Consider the following 27,292-nt stretch of genomic DNA (forward strand, 5'->3'; position numbering starts at 1 on the left):
TTATTAAAGATTTCTGTCTCTTCCCCACCGCCGCCTCCCCTTTCCCTCCCCCTCCCCCAATCAAGTCTCCCTCCCCCGTCAGCCCAAAGAGCAGTAGGGTTCCCTGCCCTGTGGGAAGTCCAAGGGCCACCCACCTCCATCCAGGTCTAGTAAGGTGAGCATCCACGAAACTGCCTAGGCTCCTACGAAACCAATAGGTACAGTAGGATCAAAAACCCATTGCCATTGTTCTTGAGGTCTCAGTAATCCTCATTGTCCACTATGTTCAGCGAGACCGGTTTTAACCCAAACACTCTGAACCTGATTGAAGAGAAAGTGGGAAGTACTCTACAACACGTGGGCACAGGAGACCACTTCCTACGTATAACCCCAGCAGCACAGACACTAAGGGCCTCAATGAATAAATGGGACCTCCTGAGACTGAGAAGCTTCTGTAAAGCAAAGGACACTGTTGCTAAGACAGAAAGGCAACCCACTGACTGGGAGAAGATCTTCACCAACCCCGCAACTGACAAAGGTCTGATCTCCAAAATATATACAGAACTCAAGAAACTAGACCGTAAAAGGCTAATCAACCCAATTATAAAATGGGGCACTGAGTTGAACAGAGATCTCTCAACAGAAGAAGTTCAAATGGCCAAAAGACACTTAAGGTCATGCTCAACATCCTTAGCGATCAGGGAAATGCAAATCAAGACAACTTTAAGATACCATCTTACACCTGTCAGAATGGCAAAAATCAAAAACACCAATGATAGCCTATGCTGGAGAGGTTGTGGAGAAAGGGGTACACTCATCCATTGCTGGTGGGAATGCAAACTTGTGCAACCACTCTGGAAAGCAGTGTGGAGGTTTCTCAGGAAATTCGGGATCAACCTACCCATGGACCCAGCAATTGATTTATTTTTATTTAAAATGTTTTTATTCATTTTATATACCAACTACAGTTCCTCCTCCCTTCCCTGTTCCTGCTCCCTCTCACCTTCCCCCCATCCATCCCAATAAAGGTAAGATCTCCCATGGAGAGTCAACAAAGCATGGCACATTGGGTTGAGGCAGGACTTTCTCTTGTGGGAGCAATGGCAGCTGCTTTTGAGTGTAGGGTCACTGTTCCAGACCTCCCTGAACCCTGGCTCTAACACTCTTAATTCCTCTTCCCCTGAGCCATAAGAGACAGTGGAATACTAATGCTCCATTTGTGGCTAAATTCCATTAAGTATTCTAGAGCTTAAACTACTTTAAAAATAAAAGTATTTATATATGGAAGAAAGGATTCTTTTATATTTAATCCAGAATTCTAGTGAGTGACTTTAAGAGTCAGAAGTGACTCTGTTTTTCCTTGATTTTGAAGAAGAAAAGCTAGCGAGTTCTTTTCTGGTCTAGTTTGGCTAAACATCAGTGAAATAGATTTCTTTCTGAGTCACTAGGTTAATCAAGTTTAAGGTTTTCTCCATTGACATTCCTCACAGTCACCAATGAAATTCGCATTAAGAAGTTTTTTTTTTTTTTTTTTTTTGTGAAACAGTTTTTTTTTCTATCTTTATAATCATCTTTAATGTAAAGCTGAATGTTTAATAGTTGCACATGTATTCTCTAAGCATGGTAGAAAGAACATTTTAGAACATGAAACCCCACTACCAACTTTAACTAATGAATGAAGGAGGAAGATGAGAATGCTTTAGTAGCCATTGTGTTCTAGACTCTATTGAGAGCCTCACGGGAGCCATTTCCCTTCTGATATAGTCGTCCAGATATTCGTCCAGTTTTATAGATGTGGAAAATGAAACCTGCTCGATGTCATAATTTTTTTTAACTTTTCTTCCATCTTGTTAAAATATAATATTTGATGAATATATATGTGTGTGTGTTATGTAGATTATATATATTATTTTGATCATATTTCATGCGTTTTTTTCTTCACTCCTTTTAGACACACTACCCACTCCACTTTCAACTACAAATGTCATTAAAACATCATAATTACATATGTATATTTCTGTGATTTGTCGTCATAATAATAAGATGCATATCTATAATTAATTAATCCTTAAGAGCAGCTAAAAATTTTAAATATTAAAATTTTAAGTGTTAACTTTTTTTTTTTAATTCTTGAACTGTTTGCCTTTTACTTGTATGCCCTAAAGCACCAGGTAATTTGATTTTCCTTCGTTCTTTATTCTTTGCTTCTGGATAGCTTTTATTTTCTTTGGATAGATTAATGGTGGATTTGTATACTTTGTAGAGTGGGTTAGATTTTTTTTTCCCCTCCACTTTGATGCTCTTTGCTCTCACTCTTTTCAGACTGAGGAAATCACAAAACCTCTTCTGGGATAATTTGAATGATTGTTATCATTTTTATCCTTGTGCCTTAAGAGGTAAATCTACATTCTAATTCCTTTTTTAGAGATAAGAAAATAATTGGGTCAAATAGACTATTATTCCCCTAACTAGTCAAAATAAGATGGACTCTGATACTAAGCATTGATGGTGATAATTGTGGGGTATTAGAGTTAGTGGGGGAGGTGGAAATTATATAAATACAATACTCATTAAATCCCTCAAAAATGAAAAATTTAAAGTTAAAAAGAGCCACAATGATGGGGTGTGTGTAGGATGGGTCTGAGAGGAGGAGTCATGTGAATATGATCAAAATACATAAGTATGCCTTTATGAAAATCTAAAATATTAATTAAATATTACATTAACAAACAGATCAAATGAAAGCACACATTTGACCATTTACTATGCAGCCATATTGTCAGTAAACTAGCATTTGCCAAAGTTTTCTCATAGAATATTTTGTGCAATGGCATAGTACTGAAATTTCTAAATAGTGAAGTAAGGAATAAAGCCTTTATGGTTTTTATTGCATTTTTTGTATTTTTATTTCAGTATATTTTTCTCTATTTAATTTCCTTTTTTTGGTGTCAGGGGTATCTGAGAGACTTACAAAATTGACTACCAAATAAACTAAATGAATACTCATAATTTCACTTTGGTCCTTAAAATCTAAAAAGGGCAATTTGACAATTATGCGGGTTGCAGCCAGGAAAGCCCAGGAGTATTTAGGGCATGGAGTCACTCCTCATTTGATGAGGCTTTCTTCTCAATGACTTTTGGTGTCTGAGCAATTCAATAAGAAAGAAAAAATGAAAAAATAAATATCCAATAATTGTGTCAGATTCACAAGTCTAATTCATTATTCATATTCAGCGCTAATCCTTTCTGTCCTTGAAAAGAATTTATTTTTTCCTTGTAGTTTTAAAGCATTGAGAGCAAAGGTCTAGTTTGCAGAGGCAGTTTCTGTATGAGGAGAGGCTAGAAATTATATCAAATCATTAGCTGTCCATTAGAACACAGAAATGATTTTTACATCATATTGTGAGGGTAATTGCAAGCCCTACACAAAACAAATGGAATAAAACCTGATAAATGTGAATGCGAGCATCAAATATCACAAAATGTATTATATCTTATCTATTAAACTATTACCACAAGACTGCTAATATTTCTGATCCATTAGTTAAATAGGAGACCATTTCTAGTATCCCAGATTTTCACTCATCAGCAGCAGTGTTCAACAGCAGAAAATGCTTCTCATATTTGTAAAATAAAACCTCCTAATCGGGAGACCTGTATTTTGGAAGGTGAGAGTACAATCTATTTATTGAGACTTGTTTGTAGAAAAAGGTATTTTAAAGATGACTTTAATAATGTTTAAATGGACTCTTACTTGAGGGTGGGGCCCATGCCGAGCAGTAGATGGTAAACACAAAATTAACTAAATGATATTTTCTAGACTTTGGTCTCATACTCCTTTGTTTGGACATATTTTGTCTTACTAGTCTTTTGTTTATGTATTATGGTTTCTTGTTTTGTATGTGTGTTTCTGTGTTTTCTTTTTTCTTTTTAATAATCATGGTTTATTTGATTTTTTTTTGATTCATTAGACTTTTCTCTAAATAGAGGAAGAAAGGATGGGAGTTGGGTGGGCAGAGCGATGGGGAGGATCTGGGAGGTATAAGGGGAGGAAAAAGCATGATCAGAGTATATTCTAATGAAATTATTTTCCATATTTATAAAGGAGATCTTGTCTACTTCTTCTTCCTGGGCAGGGTGAGGGGAATCCCTCTATGTCCCTCTTAGGGTTTTTTTGTTTCCTGTCTTCTCTAGGGTTATGGACTGTAGGCTTGTTATTCTTTAATAGTCCAGTCATAGAGAGGGAGAAGTGATATATTAGGAAGAAAGGGACCAAGACAATGATGGAGAAACCCACAGAAACAGCTGACCTGACCAAATATAAGCTCACTAACTCAGCACTGACAGCTGGGGAACCTGCATAAGACCAAACTAGGCCTGCTGAATGTGGGTGACACTTGTGTAGCTTGTACAATTTATGGGGCCTCTAGCCATGGAACCAATATTTATCCCTAGAGCATGAACTGGCTCTTTGGAACCCGTTCCCAATGGAGGGTTACCTTGCTCAGTCCAGATACAGGGGGTAGATCTTTGGTCCTGCCTCCAGTGATGTGATAGATATTGTTGACTTCCCATGGGAAGCTTCATCCTCTCTGAGGAGTGGATGGTGGTAGGGTGTGGAGAGGGTTGGGGGAGCAGGAGGGCAGAAAAGAGAGGGAACAGGGATTGGTATGTAAAATAAGATTGTTTTAAACATTAAAATAAATTGAAATTATTTTCCATAAAAAGTTAAAAAAGAAGGACATTCGGTGGTGGCACATGCCTTAAATTCCAGCCCTTAGGAGACAGGGGCAGGCAAATTTCTGTGAGTTTGAGTCCAGCCTGGTCTACAAGAGCTAGTTCCAGGACAGAGAGACCCTGTCTTGAAAAACCCAAAAGAAAAGTCTAAAAAGAAAAAAATGTTTAAAAATAAATTTTTTATTATCACTTTTAATAAATAGAAATTTAATGACAAATAAATTATTAAATTATTTTTATTCATTAAGACTATTCTTAATTTTATTTATTTGTTTGGTTGGTTTGGTTTTTTTGAAGCAGGGTTTCTCTGTGTAGTCCTGGCTGTCCTGGAAATCCATTTCAAGACTAGGCTGATCTCAAACTCACTGAGATCAACCTGCCTCTGCTTTCCCAGTGCTGGGAAAGAGGCATTTGCCACCACTGTCTGGCTAAGACTATTTAAAAAAAAATAAAAATAAAACATTACACTAAGTATTATCTTGACGAGTATTTATGACAAACATGTTGATATTTAAAAAATTACTTAGTATCACCTTGTAGAACTGGGAAATGTACAATTTTAAGTATAGCATATTCCTGATATTTTGCCAAAGTGTTTTTTTTTTTTTTTTTTTTTNGTGTTTTTTTTTTTTTTTTTTTTTGGTTTTTCGAGACAGGGTTTCTCTATGGTTTTGGAGCCTGTCCTGGAACTAGCTCTTGTAGACCAGGCTGGTCTCGAACTCACAGAGATCCGCCTGCCTCTGCCTGTATAGTGCTGGGCTTAAAGGCGTGCGCCACCACTGCCCGGCTTGCCAAAGTGTTTTGAATTGATTACAGAGTTGAGGAATTGGAGAAGTTTTTTTTAGTATATAAAGAAAATGAATAAAATTCAAAACAGTATAATTAAACTTAGGAAATATTTTGTACTGTTTGGTTTAAAGCAGTAGAATTGTATTTCCGTCTGAAACAGGATCTTGCTGTTTAGCACTGACTAAACTTTAACACTAGAGGCAATGCTCTCTGCTTCAAAAGCATGATCCTCCTGCATTGGCCTCCTGTGTGCTAAAACTGCAAGGACATTCCTCCATGCGTGGAGAAAAACAGAATTTTAGAAATGACTTTTATATTTTCACCTGTTCTGAAAAGTGAAGCCTGGCATTGTTTCTTTGATTAAAGTGCAGGGTTGAGTTGAATGGTTGATTAAGCAGCTGTTTTTTGAGTTGGTTGGTTGACTAAGGAGCTGTTCTTTGAACTGTTTGGTTGGCTAAGGAGCTGTTCTTTGAGCTGACTGGTTGACAAAGGAGCTGTTCTTTGAGCTGATTGGTTGACTAAGGAGCTGTTCTTTGAGCTGATTGGTTGACTAAGGAGCTGTCATCAGGTAGTGACCCTCAGTGCAGATTCAGGCCTTTTGGTCAACCTCCTGTTTCATTTTCTCTATGCCTGCTGTCTTCCTACAGAGTTAAGATTGAGTAATTTTTATGAGAACCTTTCTGTCCCCCAAGGCCTAAAATACCTACTATCTGACCTTTGAGAGGGAGCTTACTCAGACATCCGAAGCTTGGACAAACATATACCTTCAGGCATTTTAAACCACTGTGATGCACATTTTAAGATTAAGTTCCAGAAAAACACCTCAACATAGAACAAGTAAGCTCTTCCGATATTGACTGCATTTACATTTCTCTAGTTTTAAATTTCATATTCTAAACTCAACTATAACAGTTTTTGGTTTTGTTTCGTGTTTTCGATTCGGGGTTTTTCTGTGTAGCTCTCGCTGTCCTGGATCTTTCTCTGTCGAGCAGATTGATCTTGACCTCAGAGATCCACCTACCTCTGCCACTGTAGTTATTGGATTAAAGGCTTGTGCCATCACTGCCTGGCTACTGTAACCATTTTTTTTTTCTTCAAGAATAGGTTATATGTAATTGTTACCAATAGAATGATTAATTAATGTATTAATTACCAAGCACTTGTTTTGAAGAGAAATCTGTTGGTAATATAATAAAAACATTAAATAATGTTCACAATCCAGTGGGAAGCTCATACAAATGTAAATCAGCATAAGGAGCTCTGTACTGAAAGTCTTTCCTCCTGAATTCGTGCATGGAAACAGTACCTGGAAAGGAGGCTTTTAGGAAGTTAATGAAGTCACAAGAGGTATAGTTGTAAGAATGGCTGTTGTTCTTGGAAGAAGAAAATGATCTTTCGTTGTACACAGAGAGACGGAGAGTTCTAGATGAATTTAGAAAGGGCCACCCAATGCAATGCCAGCTCTAACTACGGAATTTAAACCTTTGAAAAATAATTTGTTAGCATATGTCTATGAATGGTCTCTGTGTGCATGGACTGTGTCTGGGAGTGCAGGCATGTAAAGGCACGGCTATGGAGGCCAAAGGGCAACTTGTGGAAGTCAGCTCTCTCCATTCAGTCCATGGGTTCTGGGACTAATAACACTTTTGGACTTTCTAAAAATATTTTTCTTTTTATGTCCTAATGAATGATTTAAATGTGTACCAGTTAGCCATGAGACCTGAGTATGTGCTAAAGAAAACCTTTTAGTTACAGTTTTGTGCATCTAGGAATACAGAGAAAAATGGAAAAATGACAGCGACTTAAGAAGCAGTTGGGACACGCCTCTAATCCCAGCACTTGAAAGGCAGAGGCCAGAGGCTCTCTATGAGTTTGAAGACAGCCTAATGTATATAGTAAGTTCCAGGACAGCCAAAACTACAATGAGAGACCCTGTCTCAAAAAAAATAAAACAAAGAAGAAAAGGAAAAAAAAAACGAAAGAAAGAAAAGAAAGAAATCAGCTCTCTCTGTATCATTGCTTTTCTAAACGAGCCCTGAGCCTTTACCTTCTTCTTCTGGCCAGTTTTCCTCCTTACATCTTCTCTCCTCCCCTCCCTCTTCTCCTCCTGCTTTTGTTCCTCTTCCTCCTCCTTTCTTCTCTTCCTTCTCCTCCACATCCTCCTTCCTCTTTTCTTACATTCAACAGTGTTGTTTCTGTGACTATCAGCGTACTTGTACATACTTTATGGCTTTTCCATTCACTCACACAATAACCCAGAAACTGCAGGAAAGGCCTGTGTTATGGAGATGAGAGAGTTTGGGGCTCAGAGGAGAGTGAGTAACTTAGAAATCTGTAAGAGCAGGTAATGACCTATGATTCATTTTCAAGTTTGTCTAATTTCAAAGCTAATGTTCTTACCTTATGCAATACTGCTTCCCAATCACTGTGTGTAATTCAAAGCCTATAGGTGTGAAAAAGCACCTTTTTAAGAGCAGCAGTGTGGACCTTCTAATAGTCGTCATTAGCAAACCCTTTGTGATTTCATTTAGTAGTAAAATGTTTGCATGTGCATACTCAAAAGTCATACCAGAATTCAAAACAACAAATAAAATGAATAAACTTTAGAAAACATCCCAGGAATCTTTCATATTTGAAAAATATTAATATAAACATTGAATTGGCTTTGTGCAAATGTCTGTCTTTTAAAAAATATTTGAATAAGACTATCATGCCAACACTTTTGACTGTCTCTATACTGGAAATTTCCTAGTTTTGTTAAATCCACTGATTTCTATATGCTCAAAGCTATGTTAAATTGTGATATAAAATGGCAAATTCAACATGAGCATGAGTGAAGTTTTTAAACAAAATTTGCTTCTACTCTCATGAAACTCATGAGTGTAGAGTTTTTATTAGTCATATTTTATAGCTAGGATGCAATCTCTGGAGCAGCTAATGTAATAAACAGAGATCGGTTCTTTAACTTACAGTCATGGAGATTGAAATTTAAGACTGGGTAGCCACATAGCTTTCAGAAACTTGTGTGTGTGTCAAGTTAAGTGGTTACATTCTGAGCTTGGATTCTGTGAGCCTGAGAATTCTTCCATCTGAAAGGCAGAGCTGAGATCACAGGTGAGGTACTCTTTGCTGGCTGTTACATGGATACTGAGTATTCAAATGAGGTTGTCTACCTAGGCCCCATAATTTAAAATTCTAAATAAACATCTAATACTCTCTTTCTTTGCCTCACTAAGGATTTAGATATTTGTGCACTGTTTTATTTATTAATGTAAAAAAAAGCAACACGTTCTTCCTTGTCAATGGTGAAGTCTGGTTTGGTGACTGACTTGTGTATCTTGTCTACTTGTTCAGTGGGTCTTGACAATGTTTTCATGTTGAAATATAGCATTCAGTAATTACTTTATTGCAAAAGGAAATTCCTACAAATAATGTTTTTATGTCAATATTAATTGTATAAATTTTATGTTTCTTGATGGTCTTTTTTGATGTTATTTCATTAAAATATATCTAAAATGTCTTTAAGATTTCATATGGTACATTAGTACAGTATTTATATGTGAAGTTAACCTTGCACACAACCACTTACTTAGTAAAAAAGGAAACTTTTAATAAGGGATCGTTTTGGGCATAAATGAACTGAAGTCACATGACTGACATTTACTTTTCATTAAACATGAGACAGTCTTGAAGATTAAAACAAATGTTTATAGGGACTCATATCCTTTGCTTTTGGAAACCAACTAAAGAAGTGAATTATTTGTTTCCTTGGCATGATACAAGTCATAACAGCATATCTTTATTGGTATTATATTTTCTTATTAGTTCTGCTATGCTGAGATCTAGTAGTTGATTTCTCTATTTCTAATCTGCATCTCACCTACAAAAAAACAAGGCCTTGTAGCTGGGAGGTAACTGATGAGTAACAATAAATCTACTTATTTTATCTACTTCCTCTCCAGATCTATAATCATATTTGATAATTATTCATGTCCAATTAAGCATTTGAGATATCCATGTAGACGTGTAGGCATAAAAGTCTCAGCCCCTACAAGGTTCTGTCAATCTTGCGCATTTCTAAGTTGGCATGCCACTTACTGGCAGTCTCTCCATATACCCTCCTCCTTCTGTAATTTCCACTGCATCCTTCAGTGTGCATAGAGTTGCCAGAGGTCCATCGCCTTTAGATTGATTTGAAACCTATTTGTAACTTCTTTTTCATATCTCCATCTTTTCTGCTATCAGGATTTTCTTCTAACAGGAAAACCGTGAGAGTGACTTTTCTTCAAACTGATGCAAGTATTACTTTATAATGAGACTATAGGGAATGCTGCAGGAAGAAACAGGAGCCAGTAGCTCAAGGGATTGTCTGTCAGCTTCATTGCATACCCAAGTCTGTATCCCTCAAAATCCATCTTCGTGTGTGTGTGTGTGTGTGTGTGTGTGTGTGTATTGATTGATATATGTACTCTGTAGGTAATTAATTTTGTGTTCATAATCTTAAATCTGTTACTAATTTTGATAAAAGAAACCAGTACCCAATAATGTAGGTATTTCATTTATATACTTATGGATATCCATAGAGACAGACTCTATTAAAATGATGTGGGAAATTTCCATTTACCACTAAGAACCAGGAATCAAGGCTGTCCTTTCTAATACTGTATGACCTGACTGTTGAGATCATTTTTCATATCTGCTTTTCAGAGAAATTTAAGGCTTCCCTCGTCATTTTGAAAATCTCTTAGACTTTGGAAAAAGACAAACACAGATTCTAATTACCTAAATGTAAGTGTATTGCATTAGGAAGGACTACATATTTCAGATGCATTTATTAAAAGACCAAAGCAAGGATACCTGAGTTCTTTTGTTTGACATCTGAGATTTATTTTAACATCTAAATCCCTCTGGGATTGCAATGAATATTGAAGAGTGAGTGAGCATACGGGAAGCAGATTGTTGCTTTCTGCTGCCATGGCATATTAGAGCACAGTATTGCAGAGGATTTGGGCTCAGTAAAGGACGCTGAAGGTTTAGCAGACCTCTCCAAACATCCTGATGTGCGAACCTCTTTAGATGTAGGTTCAGGATAGCGTATGCCATCTTTTACCAGTGCTGATTTAAAGGTTTGCACCTTCAGGTACTCATTTTCACAGATTAAACCCCACCTTGCCATCTTCAGTTTGGCTCCTGACAGTTATACTCATTGCTAACATTTGCCGGTTTTTTCAACCTAACTTGTCATAACTTCATTTATTTTCCACGTTTCCGTTTTGGGATACTTCTGCTTTCAAGCCTGCACTGCACAGACTGGATTCTATAGAGATGACAGATTCGTGTACATCAAAAGCAAGGGAACCACATTGTTCCTTGCTTCTAAAATATCCCATTATTCCTCTTGAACAGTGGTACCAGTTCAGATTAACTCAATTCTGACTGCATAATTTGTTCATAGATAACATCATTTCTAAAATTTATTTTTCCCTTTGTGTCATAAGTGTATTGTGAAGATTGCAAAAAAAATAGAGCGTAGAAAGCACTTTCTTCTGTATTGGACATGTTGAAAATCACCTGCGTATGTTAGTGAAGATGTTCCTCCCTGTTCCCTGTTTGTCTTTTACTTCAAAATGGTAAACATTACTGCGCGGCCTTAGTGTACTTGCGCTGTCACCTCCCCCTTTTTTCTTCCCCAGAATTGTCTTTTCAAGATGGATAGATTGATACATCATTACTCTGGCTATTCTGGAACTTGCTCTCTGTCAACCACATAGCCTTGAACTCATAGGGATCCTCCTGCCTCTGCCTCCTGAGTGTCGTTCTTTTGAACAGCCTGAAATGCTTTATAGTATATCTCGTAGAAATGTTAACAAATTGATCGATTTCACTCTAAAGCAAATTAGTTGTGGTGCCATTTTTTTCTAAAAAAGCTGCTCCAATATTCCTTAGTTTTGACAACATGAACTAGGCTGCGGGACTCCTGTGAGGAAGTGCTACCCACTAGGCTGAAAACAACAGACAATTTCTCATGCACAGCTGTGGGGCCAGAAGTGCTGGACTGCCGGACTTAGGGAAAAACCATGCTTAGTAGGTTTGCAGCTACTTCATTTCCTCTTTGCCTCCACCACCACATGCAGTTCTCCTTCTCTGTGTGTGGATCTGCTTTGTGTCCTGGTGTGTGTGTGTGTGTGTGTGTGTGTGTGTGTGTGTGAATGTATGTATGTACCCACCCTTCCACATAATCCATTATGTACCAATAATTACCAGGTAATGTGAATTTTTCCTCTAGGTTATGAGTTTCTTTAGAGCACATATCTACTTTTGCTTTTGGAGTCAGGTACTTGGTAGGCTTTTGGTATATGTTAATCAAATGTAAATACTTTATTCACAACTAAAGAAAGAAAATTGAAATACTGTGAATTGGGAATAAAGAGAATTTAGTTCTTTTCTCACATTCCTCATTGTTTTGTAGCCTTGGGGAAATTACTTAATTTCTTAAAGCTTTTCTATAACACAAAAATGAAAGACATTATAGCCTACAGATTTACTTTCAGATATTTATGTTTTGCATTTTCCATTCTAGAATCTCCAGAGATTAATTTAACCAGAAAGTCTGGGCTACATGGAAAGAGTATGGCATGCCATGTTAACAAATTCATTTTATATTCTGAAAATGTAAAAAATGGAGCATCATGAACACGTGGACAGGGCAATAGTAAGAACTGTAGTGAAAGCCGGTGGAGAAGGCACACGATGTGAACTGAGGAGACTCACAGGATTTGGAACTGGCTGAATGATGTGAGGAAGGAGGGAACAGGAGGAGACAGCAAGTGGCAATGGAGAAACTTGTATGACACATGACCCACACTGAGATGTGATTCTGTAGATGCTGAAATGCAATATCTTGTAATGGTAACATGTCACCTTTTCCTATAATGCGCTGCTGGTTACCTTCAATGCAGGAAGGCAACGCACAACTGTAACAGTTTACACAGCTGTTATGTTTTGAGAATATTTTATGACTCACAATCTTTCTTCTAAATGAAAAGCATATATAGGACAATCATACTTTCTTTGACTATACCTACTTATACTTCATTTTCTCAGCTTCAAATAATGAGCAGACATTTCCTCCCAGTATCTATCGGTCAGGAGGTCTTCTGTAAGGCTAGAAATAGTACATTTGTTCAAAATGGGGATGTTTTTAAGTTGCAGTGTAACTTCTTTCTGTATATGATGACTTTTTATTACTTAAGTTAACCCAGAGAATTTTAATTAAGACTCTTAAGGAATAAGATTTACTGGCATGATGGTCCAGGTGAAGATAGGAAAGTGAACTTTTCTAAACTGTGTGGCTGTTTTCTGCTTTATAACATTTTTCCTGTAACCCATATCCGGGAGTCAAAATCTGAATGCATGCAGAATGATTTATTTAAGTACCTATAAATTTATTTAAAATAGAATTCTTAATTTAACACCAGATTTAATTTTAGATCAGTCATTTTATGCTTTTTATCATTTACTGGACATTAATTTAAGCAGAATATACTGTATAGCTTTAATTCTTATCATTTACTTGTAATATTTGGTTGCTAGTTATAAGAAAGTTTTGAAATTTTGCTGCTTTTAATGAAACATTCTACAAGCCAAGGAATATTAGGGCTGGAGAGATGGCTCAGTCAATCCAATTCTTACAAGTGTGAGAATCTGAGTTTTTGGATCCCTGGGACCTTTGTAAAGAGTCAGACATGGGATTCTCTTGTCATCCCAGCTATAGTCTTGTTGAGACAGGTCTGGAAGTTCGTGGGCTAGGTATGCTCTTCCAGGACTTAAGGTCCAGGTCAAAGAGAAAACCTGTCTCAAGTAAAAGCAGAAGGTGCCTGAAGGCCAGTCCCCCTCCCCGAGTTTTCTATTTACCTTCACATACGTGCCACACACACTTGAACCCAAACCTTTTCCACAGGAACACACCCACACACAGTTAAAAAATAAACTAGAAACAGTAAAACACAAAATGATTATATAGGATTTTCCATTGCTCGTGGTTGCCTTCCAGAATTTAAAGGTAAGACCCTATTGCTGAACACACCCCACACTTTAGACAGGATTTGGAGGAATCATGGCAGAACTGACTTGGAAGCCTCCACACTGAGTATTAGCTCACTTAGCATGGGGAGGAATTATTCAAGCTGCCAAGGGGAAAAAAAGCAATCAATAGTTCTACCTAGCTGTAAAACCTACAAACCACAACAAGGGACTGGCATGGCAAGCTATTCCTAGGGGTACTGCAGAGACATTTATATCTTGGGAGCAACCAACAGTTGTCTAATTGGACTTTCAGCCTGCTCAATATGAGGAAATGTATCACTGGTACTATAAACCTATAATATAAACTATAAACTGTAAACTATAAACTATTATTAGCTGTAGGTGGTGAAATCCTAGAACTAGCAGAGAACCTATTACTGCCACTTTGCTAAACCAGCATAATTTCTAAGTGCTCTCTAAATACATTTCCTAATACACATACATAAGGGAGGTCTTACTCCTTTTTAAAGACATTTCCTTTTGAAATTGGAAGAAAACATTTTAGAAATCTGTAACTGGTCACAATGCAGATGCTGAGGACAACTGACTAAGTGATGTCCAAAGTGACTTGACACATACGCAGCACAACCTCTACGCCTAAGCATCAGGGAACACCATGGAAGGCAGGTGGAAATCTAATACCAAGAGGAATGACATAGTACCTTCCGTTTATGATAGAAAAAATGAAGCTATGACGTCTCAAAAACATGCTTGTCTCTCTAAGACCTGAACAAGAGCACCACCAGTAGACCTGCCAGTGAGGACAGGACAGATCTCAGAGTTTCTTCTACTCCTGAGGAAGACTGGAGGTCCTTAAAGACTGTTGAGAATGGGAGAATCAGTCTTTTCAAGGGACAAAAATCCTGGTAGCTTATCCAATCCCAAGATGCATAAAAATATACATACGGACAATGTTAAATGGACAAAGCAGGATACGTGTGTGTGTGCATGTGTGTGTTAAAACAAATAAGAAGTCATGAATTTGAGAAAGAATGGGAAAGCTAAAGGAAGATTAAGAGAGGAGAGAATAGAATGATGTAAAAACATACATAAATAGTATGAAAAAATACTGAAAAAGAAACGAAATTCTAGTACAGATTTTTTCATTTTGCCTTTGATGTATTTCTTTTTTTTATTTTTTTTTATTGAGAAAAGGGGAAAAAAAGTTTCCGCCTCCTCTCAGCCTCCCATTTCCCTCCCCCTCCTCCTGCCCCTCTCTCCCTCCCCCCACTCCTCTCCCCCTCCCTTTCCAGTCCTAAGAGCAATCAGGGTTCCCTGCCCTGTGTAAAGTCCAGGGTCCTCTCCCCTCCATCCAGGTCTAGGAAGGTGATCATCCAAACTGGCTAGGCTCCCACAAACCAGAACATGAAGTAGGAGCAAAACCCCATGCCATTGTCCTTGGCCGCCATGTTCAGAGAGTCCGGTTTTATCCCATGCTTTTTCAGTCACAGTCCAGCTGGCCTTGGTGAGCTCCCAATAGATCAGCCCCACTGTCTCAGTGGATGGGTGCACCACTCGTGGTCCTGAATTCCATGCTCATGTTCTCCCTCCATCTGCTCCTCATTGAGAAATTGGGAGCTAAGTCCAATGCTCCAGTGTGGGTCTCTGTCTCTATCTCCATACATCGCAAGATGAAGGTTCTATGGTGATATGCAAGATATTCATCAGTATGGCTATAGGATAGGGTCATTTCAGGTTCCCTATCCTCAGCTGCCCAAGGAACTAACTGGGGATATTGCCCTGTGCACCTGGGAGCCACTCTAGGTTCATGTCTCTTACCAACACTAAGGTGGTTCCCCTAATTAAGTTATGTGATTCCCTGCTCCTCTATCCAACCTTGTTTTATCCCCAATCATCCCGTTTCCCCTAGTTCCCCCCATCCTCCCCTTCTCACTTTTCTCTCCCCATCTCCCCTTACCCCCATCCCACCCCACCCTCAAGATCCCAATTTTTTGCCCAGCAATCTTGTCTATTTCCCATAGCAGGGATATTAACTATATGTTTTTCTTTGGGTTCACTTTCTTATTTAGCTTCTTTAGAATCACAAATTATAGATTCAGTGACCTTTATTTATGGCTAGAAAACAATTATGTGTGAGTACATCCCATGTTCATCTTTTTGGGACTGGGTTACCTCACTCAGGATAGTGGTTTCTATTTCCATCCATTTGCATGCAAAATTCAAGAAGTCATTGTTTTTTACAGCAGAATAATAATCTAATGTGTATATATTCCAAACTTTCTTAATCCATTCTTCCATTGAAGAACATCTAGGTTGTTTCCAGGTTCTGGCTATTACAAATAATGCTGCTATGAACATAGTTGAACAAATGCTTTTGTCATATGATAGGGCATCTCTTGGGTATATTCCCAAGAGTGGTATTGCTGGGTCCAGGGGTAGGTTGATCCCAAATTTCCTGAGAAACTGCCACACTGATTTCCAAAGTGGTTGCACAAGTTTGCATTCCCACAAGCAATGGATGAGGGTACCCCTTTCTCCACAACCTCTCCAGCAAAGGCTATCATTGGTGTTTTTGATTTTAGCCATTTTGGCAGGTGTAAGATGATATCTCAAAGTTGTTTTGATTTGCATTTCCCTGGTCGCTAAGGAGGTTGAGCATGACTTTAAGTATCTTTTGGCCATTTGAATTTCTTCTGTTAAGAATTCTCTGTTCAGTTCAGGGCACCATTTTTTAATTGGGTTAATTAGCATTTTAACGTCTAGTTTCTTGAGTTCTTTATATATTTTGGAGATCAGACCTTTGTCTGTTGTGGGGTTGGTGAAGATATTCTCCCAGTCAGTAGGTTGCCTTTTTGTCTTAGTGACAGTGTCCTTTGCTTTACAGAAGCTTCTCAGTTTCAATAGGTCCCATTTATTCAATGTTGCCCTTAATGTCTGTGCTGCTGTGTTGAAATAAGAGCGGCGGCAGGGCTGCATCCCCAGCAACCCGGCCGCCTGCTAGCTTATGCCCGAAATAACAACACACAAACTGTATTCATTTAAACACCACTTGGTCCATGAACTCTAGCCCTTACAGGCTAATTCTCGCACCTGGACTAGCCCATTTCTAATGATGTGTGTAAGCACCCCAAGGTGCGCTTACCGGGAAGATTCTAGCCTCCGTCCATCCTGGGTCGGAGCTGCCTGGGAGAGCGGAGCCTGGCGTGTCTGCTCCAGAGAGCAGAGCTGTCGGGTCTCTCCAGGAGCAGAGCAGAGTCTGACCTCACTTCCTCTTCCTCCCAGAATTCTATTCTGTTTACTCCTCCCACCTATGCTTTAACCTATCAGGGCCAACCAAGCAGTTTCTTTATTGCTCAATGACCTTCCTCCATCGCTGCTGGGGTTATACATAGGAAGTGATCTCCTGTGCCCATCTGTTGTAGGGTACTTCCCACTTTCTCTTCTATCAGGTTCAGTGTGTTCAGATTGATATTGAGGTCTTTGATCCATTTGGACTTGAGTTTTGTGCATGGTGATAGATATGGGTCTATTTTCATTCTTTTACAGGTTGACATCCAGTTGTGCCAGCACCATTTGTTGAAGATGCTTTCTTTCTTCCATTGTATACTTTTAGCTCCTTTATGGAAAATCAGGTGTTCATAGGTTTGTGGGCTAAAAACTGGCTCTTCTATTCGATTCCATTGGTTGACTTCTCTGTTTTTATGCCAGTACCACGCTGTTTTCAATACTGTAGCTCTGTAATAGAGTTTGAAGTCAGGGATGATAATGCCTCCAGAAGTTCCTTTATTGTATAAGATTGTTTTGGCTATCCTAGGTTTTTTGTTTTTCCATATAAAGTTGATTATTGTCCTCTCAAGATCTGTGGAGAATTTTGATGGGACCTTGATGGGGATTGCGTTGAATCTATAAATAGCCTTTGGTAGAATTGCCATTTTTACTATGTTGATCCTCCCAATCCAAGAGCAAGGGAGATCCTTCCATTTTCTGGTATCCTCTTCAATTTCTTTCTTCAATACCTTACTAATTGTTATTTACACATAGTCTTGAATCCAGTATTCTAGTCCCACTTTCCGTGTCGTCTCCCAAATGTGGAAATTAGACCACACTATTGAAGAAAACAAGTGTGAAACATTTCCAGTTGGAGACACTTTGAAGTGATAAGAAGTGGTTTTCTGGACATACACTTTTAGATTGACATTGTACCAGATTCCTTAGGTGACAAGCACCTGTACATTTTATACCGAAATTTTGTATTGAAAGGAATATATGTGCATCTTTATGTGCAAAGAAAATATATTTTAAAAGCTATGGGGGAATCTTATAGAAAAAACAGCACTTATAAAAGTGGCATTGTATCAATTTTAGTACAAATTTTAAAGGATTCACTTCTATCAAAATATGTGGTAGTCAATTCAGGAAAAATAATCAGCCTTTAAAAACTTTAAGAATGGTTTCTTCTCAACATGAAACAATGACTGCAGGTGGAGGAAGAAACTTGAGAGCATAGTTCAGATATTGATGTTGGCCTGCTGCAAACCCATTCTCTTCTATTGTAATCGGAGAATTGTGTTGGTTCCCCAGCCATGCAGAACCTAATCATCACCCAGAAAATATATTAATTACACTACTGCTTGGCATATTCCTAGCTAGCTCTTATATCTTAAATTAACCCATTTCTCTTAATCTGTGTATTGCCATTAGGCTGTGGCTAACCAGTGCTGGCATGCTACTCCCTTGATAGTTACATGGCATGTCCCTGACTCTTTCTCTCCATGTCTCTTCCAGCCTGGCTATATTCTGCCATGCCATAGGCCAAAGCAGCTTTTTTTTTTTATTATTAACAAATGGTAATAAAAACATATCCATAGCATACAGAGGGGAATCCCAAATCACCTCATATTCCTGGCTATCAGACCCTCATCTTCTCAGTCTCTGGTAAGCTATGGATCTTAGTGAGAATATTTACCTCTGTGGTCTCTGGCTGTTGTTGACAGCTGTATTTACTTTAGAAATGGTTTTTTAAACAGGACTTAGTCATTAACTCTTTGGGTCACTATTCTGAGGAAGGTAGTCTTTGGAGTGCCTTATGATTAAAATTTCCTTCTTATTAAAATGAGGCGTAGAAGAGTGCTTTATTTTTATTTTGATATTATTAGTTTATCATCTTGGTTAATATGAAGCATGAAGTATATCCTGTAGGACCATACGTGCAAGGATGTAAAACTATCTGTCGGAGCACAGTAAGTTGTGCAGTGGCTTTACAGCTGAAGGTGCTTAAACCAATGGTCAGTAGTTCGGCAGAGAGTAGGGTCCAATGAGTCTCTCTCTTATTCATGATTGGCTTTTAAAAGGCTCTCTCCGAGCAAGCCCAATGCAGACAACGGTAGCGGCTTTTAGTTCATGATTACTTGTGTCATGTCATGAAGGTAGAGTTTCCCAGCCATTCTCACCGTCACTCTGTTTTTATGTTCTTTCTGCCCCATCTTCTCTCTGTTTCCCGACACTTAAGAGGTGATACATAAGTCTTGTTTAGACTAAGTGTTCAGTCGTGTCTTACTCTCAGCACTCTCTAGCAGCCTTGAGTTTCTACTGTCACAGCTGTTCACTGCAAAAGGAAACTTCTCTGATCAAGGCTGAAAAGGAAACTTGTATGTTGACATAAGCAAAATAAAGAAGCTTTATATTATGCTTAGGAATTGTTTTTTTTTTTTTTTATCAGTATGAGTATCGAAATTTGGGGAGGATATGTGGTTAAAAATTCAGTTGCCTAAGGCTCTAGAAGCATTATGTCTTGGACGTAGAGTTAAAAGCAATTGTGAGTCACCCAATATAGGTGTTGGACAGCAAACCCAAGTATTCTTAACTTCAGAGCCATCTCTGCATTCCCCTTAAATTTGTTTGTTTGTTTGGTTTGGCTTGGTTTGGTTTTTGATACAGTGTTTCTCTGTAGCTTTGGAGCCCACCCTGGACATTGCTCTGTAGTACAGGCTGGCTTCGATCTCACAGAGATCCAACTGTCTCTCCCTTCCAAATGCTGGGATTAAAGGTGTGCACCACCATCACCTGGCACCTGTTCAGTTATTTTTAATAGCATCAAAGTATATACATGATGCTCGTTTGCTCATGCACATGCATACACACACACACACACACACACACACACTCTTAGTCATTTTCTGTTTAATCTGTTTTAGCTATTTATTAAACACCATTATGTAAAAGTTAAAATTTTCTTGTGGCAATGTGAATTTTCTTTTACAGGTTTTAACAATTCTCTTAATATAGAATACAAATGAAATTTCTCTTTTTATTCTCAACGAACAATTCTGTATCTCTTTGGTTTCTCGTATATAAAGTTTAGTTTGGAAACACCAAATTGATGACTCTATGACATCCTTAATCTTAGACTAGGCATGCCACAGAGGACATTTTGTAACTCAGAGAATAAAGCAATATTTTTTTATTGCTCTCATGAAATACCATGCAGATTGCTATGAATTAGGAACAAAAAATCAGATAACACAAGTAATTCAAGAAAATATATTTAGCTGTTAATGTGTTTCTCAATGAACACATGGGAAAATGGTCATGCCACCCACTGAAGAGAAATATAGGCATATAAAATTGATATTGACATGCTTTTTTGTACGGATTTCCTGAGTGTATTTACATACCATATAGTACAAAAATATTATATGAATGTATCAACATACTATATAATATAGAAAGGATATATGAAATACATTAGCATGTCATATGGGAATAGAGATTATATATTAGCATTCTATATGATAAAGGTGTTTCTGTGAACGATTGCCCCTTCACATTTAGAAAATAGTGGAATCACTATGCACTGCACTTGGAGATAATGAATTCAAGCAGACACTTCAGTTTGTTTGGCTCATCCTACATACAAGTGAAGGAGATTCGGCTTCCAAATGTGGCCATATGTAGATGGTAATAAAGTAAACCAGATTCAGTTCCATCTATTTTCAATTGAAAACATTCATACTTCTAGCCAGCCACTATTATAGATTTCAATGGTGGAGAGATTATAACTTAGAAGTCACTGTTACACTTGGTACATCATTACAGGACTAAAATTCTTTTCTAAGCAATGTATGTGGATTTGTTCATTTTAATGCCCAATTCCAGGGCTCTACGAATATGAATCTGAAAGAAACTGAGCATAGAATGGAGGTTGCCTATGTCTGAGGTGTGGCAGTTAGAGACACATGCTGATCAAGGATGTAAAGTTTTAGAAACACAGGATGCAGGCATGCTGGAGATCAAGTTGCAGAATGATGGCCGATGGCCTTAGGTAGCCTCTTCTGAAGTTTGCAATGAGAGTAGACCTCTATTTCTTCAATGAAAGAAACGTGTCTCTGTTAGATGATCATATATTAATAAGCCTGATATATGGGGGAATAATTTTATGACTTCTATAGACATTAAAATATAACTGTATATTCTAAATGTATACGCTTCATTTGTTGATAAACTAGTAAAATGAGATCAACTAAAAGTAAGACAACACAAGATATATGGGAATATTTCTAAGTTTAGATTATCAGAAGAAAGGATTTATTCTGAAAATCTTGGATTCATTCTAGAATATGTAAAAGAAAGTAGTTTTCATGCAAGCAAAGACTTGTCATATACTTGGAAGTTTTGTTTTGCTTTTTTGTTTGTTTTTTTGATATTCACTTACAGGTTAAACAGCCTTTACTTACAATTTTAGTTACCTTTGTATCTTCATGTACATCTATGACGAGCTTGTAGCTGATGAAACAGTACATTTACCTTAAACAGTCACATTTACCTTAATATTAAGATACAGGAGCCTGGTCAAGAGAACAAGTGTCATAGCTAGAGGGGAGACCATTAGAGGGTTTGTAAACTCTTTGGGTTAAGTGCTGGGATTAATATGATCTTTTTACTTGAATTAATCTCTGCTCCATAACATAAAATGTATTTTCATCTTGAGCCATTCAGTAATCACTCCATCTTAATTTGGGACTAAATAAAATCCTCATTAAACCTGAGGAATATTAGCATCAAGTAGATACATGTTTACTCTAAATCGAGCTGAATCCTGTACTTGCATTTTCCTGTATGTGTCCAGGTGCTAGGAATCTTTGAGGTTTGATTGCATCAGGGAATGAAGCCTTTAAGAAGGTGATAGGAAAACCTGTTGAAATATGAAGCGGCGGGGCTGTGTCCCCAACACCCCGGCCGCTTGGCTAGCTCATGCCCGAAATAACAACACACAAACTGTATTCATTTAAGAACTGCTTGGCCCATGAACTCTAGCCCTTACAGGCCAATTCTCGCATCTGGACTAGCCCATTTCTAATGATGTGTGTAAGCACCCCAAGGTGCGCTTACCGGGAAGATTCTAGCCTAAGTCCATCATCGTGGGTTGCAGCTGCCTGGGAGAGCTGAGCATGGCGTCTCTGCTCCAGCAGAGCTGTCAGGTCTCTCCGGGAGCAGAGCAGAGTCTGACCTCACTTCCTCTTCCGCCCAGAATTCTATTCTGTTTACTCCTCCCATCTATGTTCCAAGCCATGAGGCCAAGCAGCTGGTTTATTATAACTTAACCAATGAAATCAACAGATTGATATATGACACTCCCACATCAAAAACCTATCCCTAAATTAGGGCTAAAGCTTTCTTCCATATCTGAAATAGTAAGCAAGATCATAAAGCAGAATGGTCAGTGTGGCCATCCCGTACATGCCAATATTATGGGTTTGCAAACCTATTAACCATAGTTTACTAATCAATAAATTCCTGAACTTAGGAAGTTTCTAACTAAAAGGTACAGTATTGAGGCCATTGTGAGCTAGACTCTTTTTTTTTAGAGGAAATTGAATTTAATTATATGTATTTTTTACCTCAAGGATAAATTAGCCCAAATCAGTTTAATCCATTTACTGTGCAAGTGCCCAAATTTGCATTTCTGTTGTAATAGTGTGCTTTCGTTCCCTCAGAAATATAAAACTACTCTTTTGAAATGCATAATACTGACTTAAATGACATCTAATCTGTGAGTTGGTGTCAATATTAAGTGGAATAAAAGAAACTTGGAGAATCCGTTCTTTTTAGTTCTTTTACTTATGTGGTTAATGCCAAATATGCTAAATAAATGCATTTCTATATTTAAGTGTTTAGTTTATTTTACATTTATCTATGTGTATATGCTTACATATGTGTGGGTGCATATGCCAAGGTATTGCAGAAATGGATTTTCTCCCTCTACCTGATGAATGTGAAGTGTCAAAATCAATTTATCAGGCTTGATTGACATCAAACAACTTAACCAGCTGAACCAATCCATTGATCCTCAAATACTAAGTTTTTACTAAATTCTTAAGGATAGAAGAGTGTTTTATGTATAATGTCTAACTCATTTAAAATAAATTTTATCACATCCATGGCATTTGTTTTACAACTGTCTAAGAAATATTTTGTTATATGCTGTTAAATGTAGTTTTTGAAAAGGGAGTGGGTCTTTCCTCTTAAGTAATCTTCTCCAGTATTCACATTGCCAATGTCCTCTGCATGACTTTGTATTGCTTCAGCAGTATTTAACTGCTGCCTTAGAATTATGTCCTATTTGAGCAAATGTAAGTTACTATAAGCAAAATACACAAATTGATGCTTATGTTTTAATTTTTAAAGCACACTGAATGTACTTCATTAATAAACCTGAAGTCCTAAGTCAGCAAAAATATTTTTTTTTAATTCTACATAACTGAAAGTAAAATGATGTCAGTGTTGGTGTTCATGATGATTTAAGCTTGTATAAATTTACTATTTCTTTATCTCTTTTGATTTCAGATGCAATAACAGAACCCAGTGTGCTGTGGTGGCAGGTCCTGATGTTTTTCCAGACCCATGTCCAGGAACTTATAAATACCTTGAAGTGCAGTATGAATGTGTCCCTTATAGTATGTATACTCCTATACTTCTTTTAAAAAGATATTAATTACTCTTTAATTTGCATGTACTGACATTCTCTGGGAGGGCATAAAATAATCACATCAATGTGAAGAAGGCAACAGATGTGGGATTTATACGTCTTACACTTACTTCTTCCACATCGTCTGTCCATAGAACATCTAATTTTGATGCTATATTTCGGAAATGAATACCTGTATTTGCAATGCTCCTAATGCGAGAACACACAATGCATAGATAATCAAAGTGGGGGTAGTATGTCCATGATGAATTTCTCCAAGCTTCAGCAGATAGAAATTGATGGTAAATTTTATATACTTATGTGCATAATAACCTCAAAACTGATTTCTTTCAGTGTGATTAAAGTAATTATATATAAGATTTATGTACGTACTGTCAACCTTTTGAAAACCTGATGCATATCCATTTACAGGGTATAGACTGGAGAGTCACAGGAGGCCATGAATTAAGAACACTTCAGAGTGTGTTTTATACACTCCCAGGAGTATGTCTGCAGCCTTTAGATCAGCCATGATATAGAGGAGCAATGTGTTTTTTTTTTCTTCAGGATTAATGAAGAATGAAATAATCTAAAATGGAGCATTTTCTGAGTTCTTATCCCAAAGGAAGATTCACCATCACAAAAGATTTTTTTTCTTACTAGTTAATTATTCATAGGATTTTGTAGTGAAAATCACACAGGAAATCCTGTAGTCTCATATTAGATATTCAGCTCATCCCAGAGATAGAGAACACCTGGGATCATAAACAAATCCCAGGTTCCAACTTCCTTTGATATCTCAGAAGGAGAAAACTATCTGGGGATCAGCAGGTTTCCCGAGCCAAGAGACAGCTCTGAGCTTGCTCATCCGTGCTTATTTCGAGAAACAGCACATGACTCATGAGCTGGAAGTGCGCACGCTTCAAAAATAGAGAACTTTGGCTAACAAGAAATGAATTATAATTTAAAAATAATAATGAAGCAAGATAAAATTTCATTTTGAGTCATGATAGCATGACGGAAAAGTGAGAAATCAGCGCATTTCATGTACTTGTAGATTTTGTTCTGAAAACTGTGTTTAAGTATATAGATTCAATTGAACTCTCAATTGTGTTTTAGAGATTATTGTCTCTACAGGGGCCTCTGTAAAAAGTATAAAGCTCCCAGTGGCCGTTTTTTGTTGACCAATGATATTTTAAGAAATGAAATGCATACATCATCTTCGAACTGAGACAGTTCCACGTTGCATGCATAATGAGATCTTTGTGAAATATGCCAAATGCATTTCTAGAAAGGAATTTTATGAAAAAAAATGTACAATAGACAAGACTTCATTTCTAAAATAGTTCTCGAAAACCTACATTAATATTCTAATTTTCATATTTTGAAACATGAAAGCAGAGATAGATTGTCAGATTATGGATATTTAAAAAAAAAACAAACTGAAACAGTTCACAGCTGTCTCTTCAGTTCCCTGTATGTCATCAGCTCTGTTTGAGGATCACAACTCAAAAAGATTCTGCCAGATCCATTCTGAAATGCCCTCTGCAGAAATCACTTCAATATAAATAAGAGGTTGCTCACACTCTTTGCATAAAAGGATGTGCTTTTAAACATATGTCTTTTCTCTCAGAAATTCCCAACGATGGAAAACATGATTTTTAAATATCTATATTTGAAGTTTCTGATAATCATAAAATTTTCTGGATGTCTTAAAAATATTTCTCAGTATGTTATTAATCTGGTTGTTTTCTTTAATAAAAAATCACAAGTTGGGCATACCTGCTATCTACTTTAAACTATATGAATTTGTTGTGTGTATCTGAATTGTGTTTAAATTATCTTAATATATTTGTTCTAAAGAATTATATAGAGAAAACAAGCGTCAGGTGCAGACATCAAAAAAAAAGAATAATTCAGAGCTGAAATGCATTTAATAAACTTAATATAATTTTAGAAAAAAAAATCACTTAAGGCAGAAACTGGGTCTGGGACACTGCTTAGTTCATGGACTGCCGAGAATGCAGTAAGCCATGAGTTCCCTAGATTATCATAAAACATGCATGTTGATCTATATGTGATATGCAAACAGTAAGCAGATGGAAACAGGGAAATATGAAGTTCAAGGTGATCCTTAAGTATATTGCAAGTCTAGGACCAGTCTAAGATACATGAACCCTTCTTTCAAGAAAAGTGTCTAAATCATGAACCAGCCTATGCATCAAAGCTTGTTGGCAATTCTTTAACAGGATGATGAGATTAAGGCATCATAGATTTATAATATATTCTGATTACTTTAAAAGTAGCTTACTTCTCAGGCATATAAGCGTGAATTTGTTCTATTTTTCCCCATAGACCTTCTAGGATATATTAATAAATCCTAATCTAGATCCATACCCAACTCTTTTTCTGAAACATGAAATGCATGTTTTTCTGAGTGCTGAAAATAAGTCACTTACTAAGATTATTGATGCCATTATTCCCATGGGTTAAAGGTTTACATATTTAACATCTTGACTCTCATAGCCATCTTCCTAGGAATTATGAACATCACCATTTTACTGCAAAGGAACTTTATGCTCAGCATGTTAGATATATCCCGGCATGGAATGGAACTAGAGAATATCAGAACTAAGGCATTATCTGCCTCCAATACCCACTCTCAAGGAGCTGTGATATTTAGCCTCATAGATTTTTGGTTGTCCCCCCCCCCCAAGTTATTTGATGCTCATTTCTTTCTACTCAGTAATATTCCGTAACTACCAGGCAGTGCAAACGGTGTTTCCCAAATCCAATCCTGGCTTCCTAACCTCTTAACTATTTCTTAAACAGTTTGCATTCCTAAAAGTCACAAAACTACTACAAGCTTGTTTTTCCAAACACTTCCTAAAACTCTAGAATATAAACAAGTCTGTAACTTTTAATGAGCTTCTTCTCTATAGTGAGTTAAGAAGTTTTTTCTTATCTTTTTTTGGGGGGTTGTTTGTATCAAAACTGAAATTTACTGAGATTTAGTGTTGGGGAAATGAAATTTACAGTTCATTCTTTGACATTTTCATTCAACAGGTAAACAATTTCTGTAATACCATAAGCTAAACAAATGGATAGTACCAGTTTCATTCTAAATGTACGACCTTGAACTGGGAACTGTGAGGATAGTCCAGTCTGTAGAATGCTTGACTTCTAAACCTGAGGGTCTGAGTTTCAATCTGCCTGCGACCAGGCACAAGGAGGTAGGCAGATCCCTGGAATTCTTGTGTCTAGACTTTGAAGAAAGTTCTGGACTAAGGAGGCAACCTGTCAAAAAAAGGAGATGGCACCAGAGGAACAAGAACCAGGGTTGTCCTCTGATATGCACACACATGTACACACCTGTCTACTTATACCCCACATATACATATTCCTATACTCATATCCACGAGTGCCATTGCAACACACACACGCACACACACACACACACACACACACACACACACACAAAGACCACAAGCAAAGTACTGTGGAATCTACATCTGTGCTGCTTCATGGAATTTCGCGAATACATAATATGGCTGTGGTCCTTTAATGCTACAGTGGAGTGGCAAAATCTCACTTGCCCAATACATTTACTGTACCTTTGGTGTGGTTAGACATATTGTAATAAACAAGTACCATTTTATTACAACTGCAAACCTTACTTAGTACACACTACATGTGTGTAGTCTAAGATATATAGTCTGTAGTGGATAGGGGTGTCATAGGCTTTACACAGATTTCTTCAAATTTACTCAGTGACAT

The 27,292-nt window shown here is 37.4% G+C and overlaps 1 protein-coding gene across 5 annotated transcripts in view; it reads left to right on the forward strand.

The window, feature by feature from the left end:
- Window positions 1-27,292, forward strand: part of Adgrl3 (adhesion G protein-coupled receptor L3) — a 734,036-nt gene that overhangs the window by 375,573 nt on the left and 331,171 nt on the right. For all 5 annotated transcript variants that reach the window (XM_050149593.1, XM_050149588.1, XM_050149591.1 and 2 more), the window contains one exon: window positions 23,395-23,504. In XM_050149593.1, coding sequence (XP_050005550.1) covers window positions 23,395-23,504 — 110 coding nt within the window. The remainder of the gene's footprint in view (window positions 1-23,394; window positions 23,505-27,292) is intronic.

Source organism: Alexandromys fortis, unplaced genomic scaffold (genome assembly GCF_014885135.2).
Source record: "Alexandromys fortis isolate MF-2015 unplaced genomic scaffold, M_Fortis_MF-2015_v1.1 scaffold_0, whole genome shotgun sequence".
Lineage (NCBI taxonomy): Eukaryota > Metazoa > Chordata > Mammalia > Rodentia > Cricetidae > Alexandromys > Alexandromys fortis.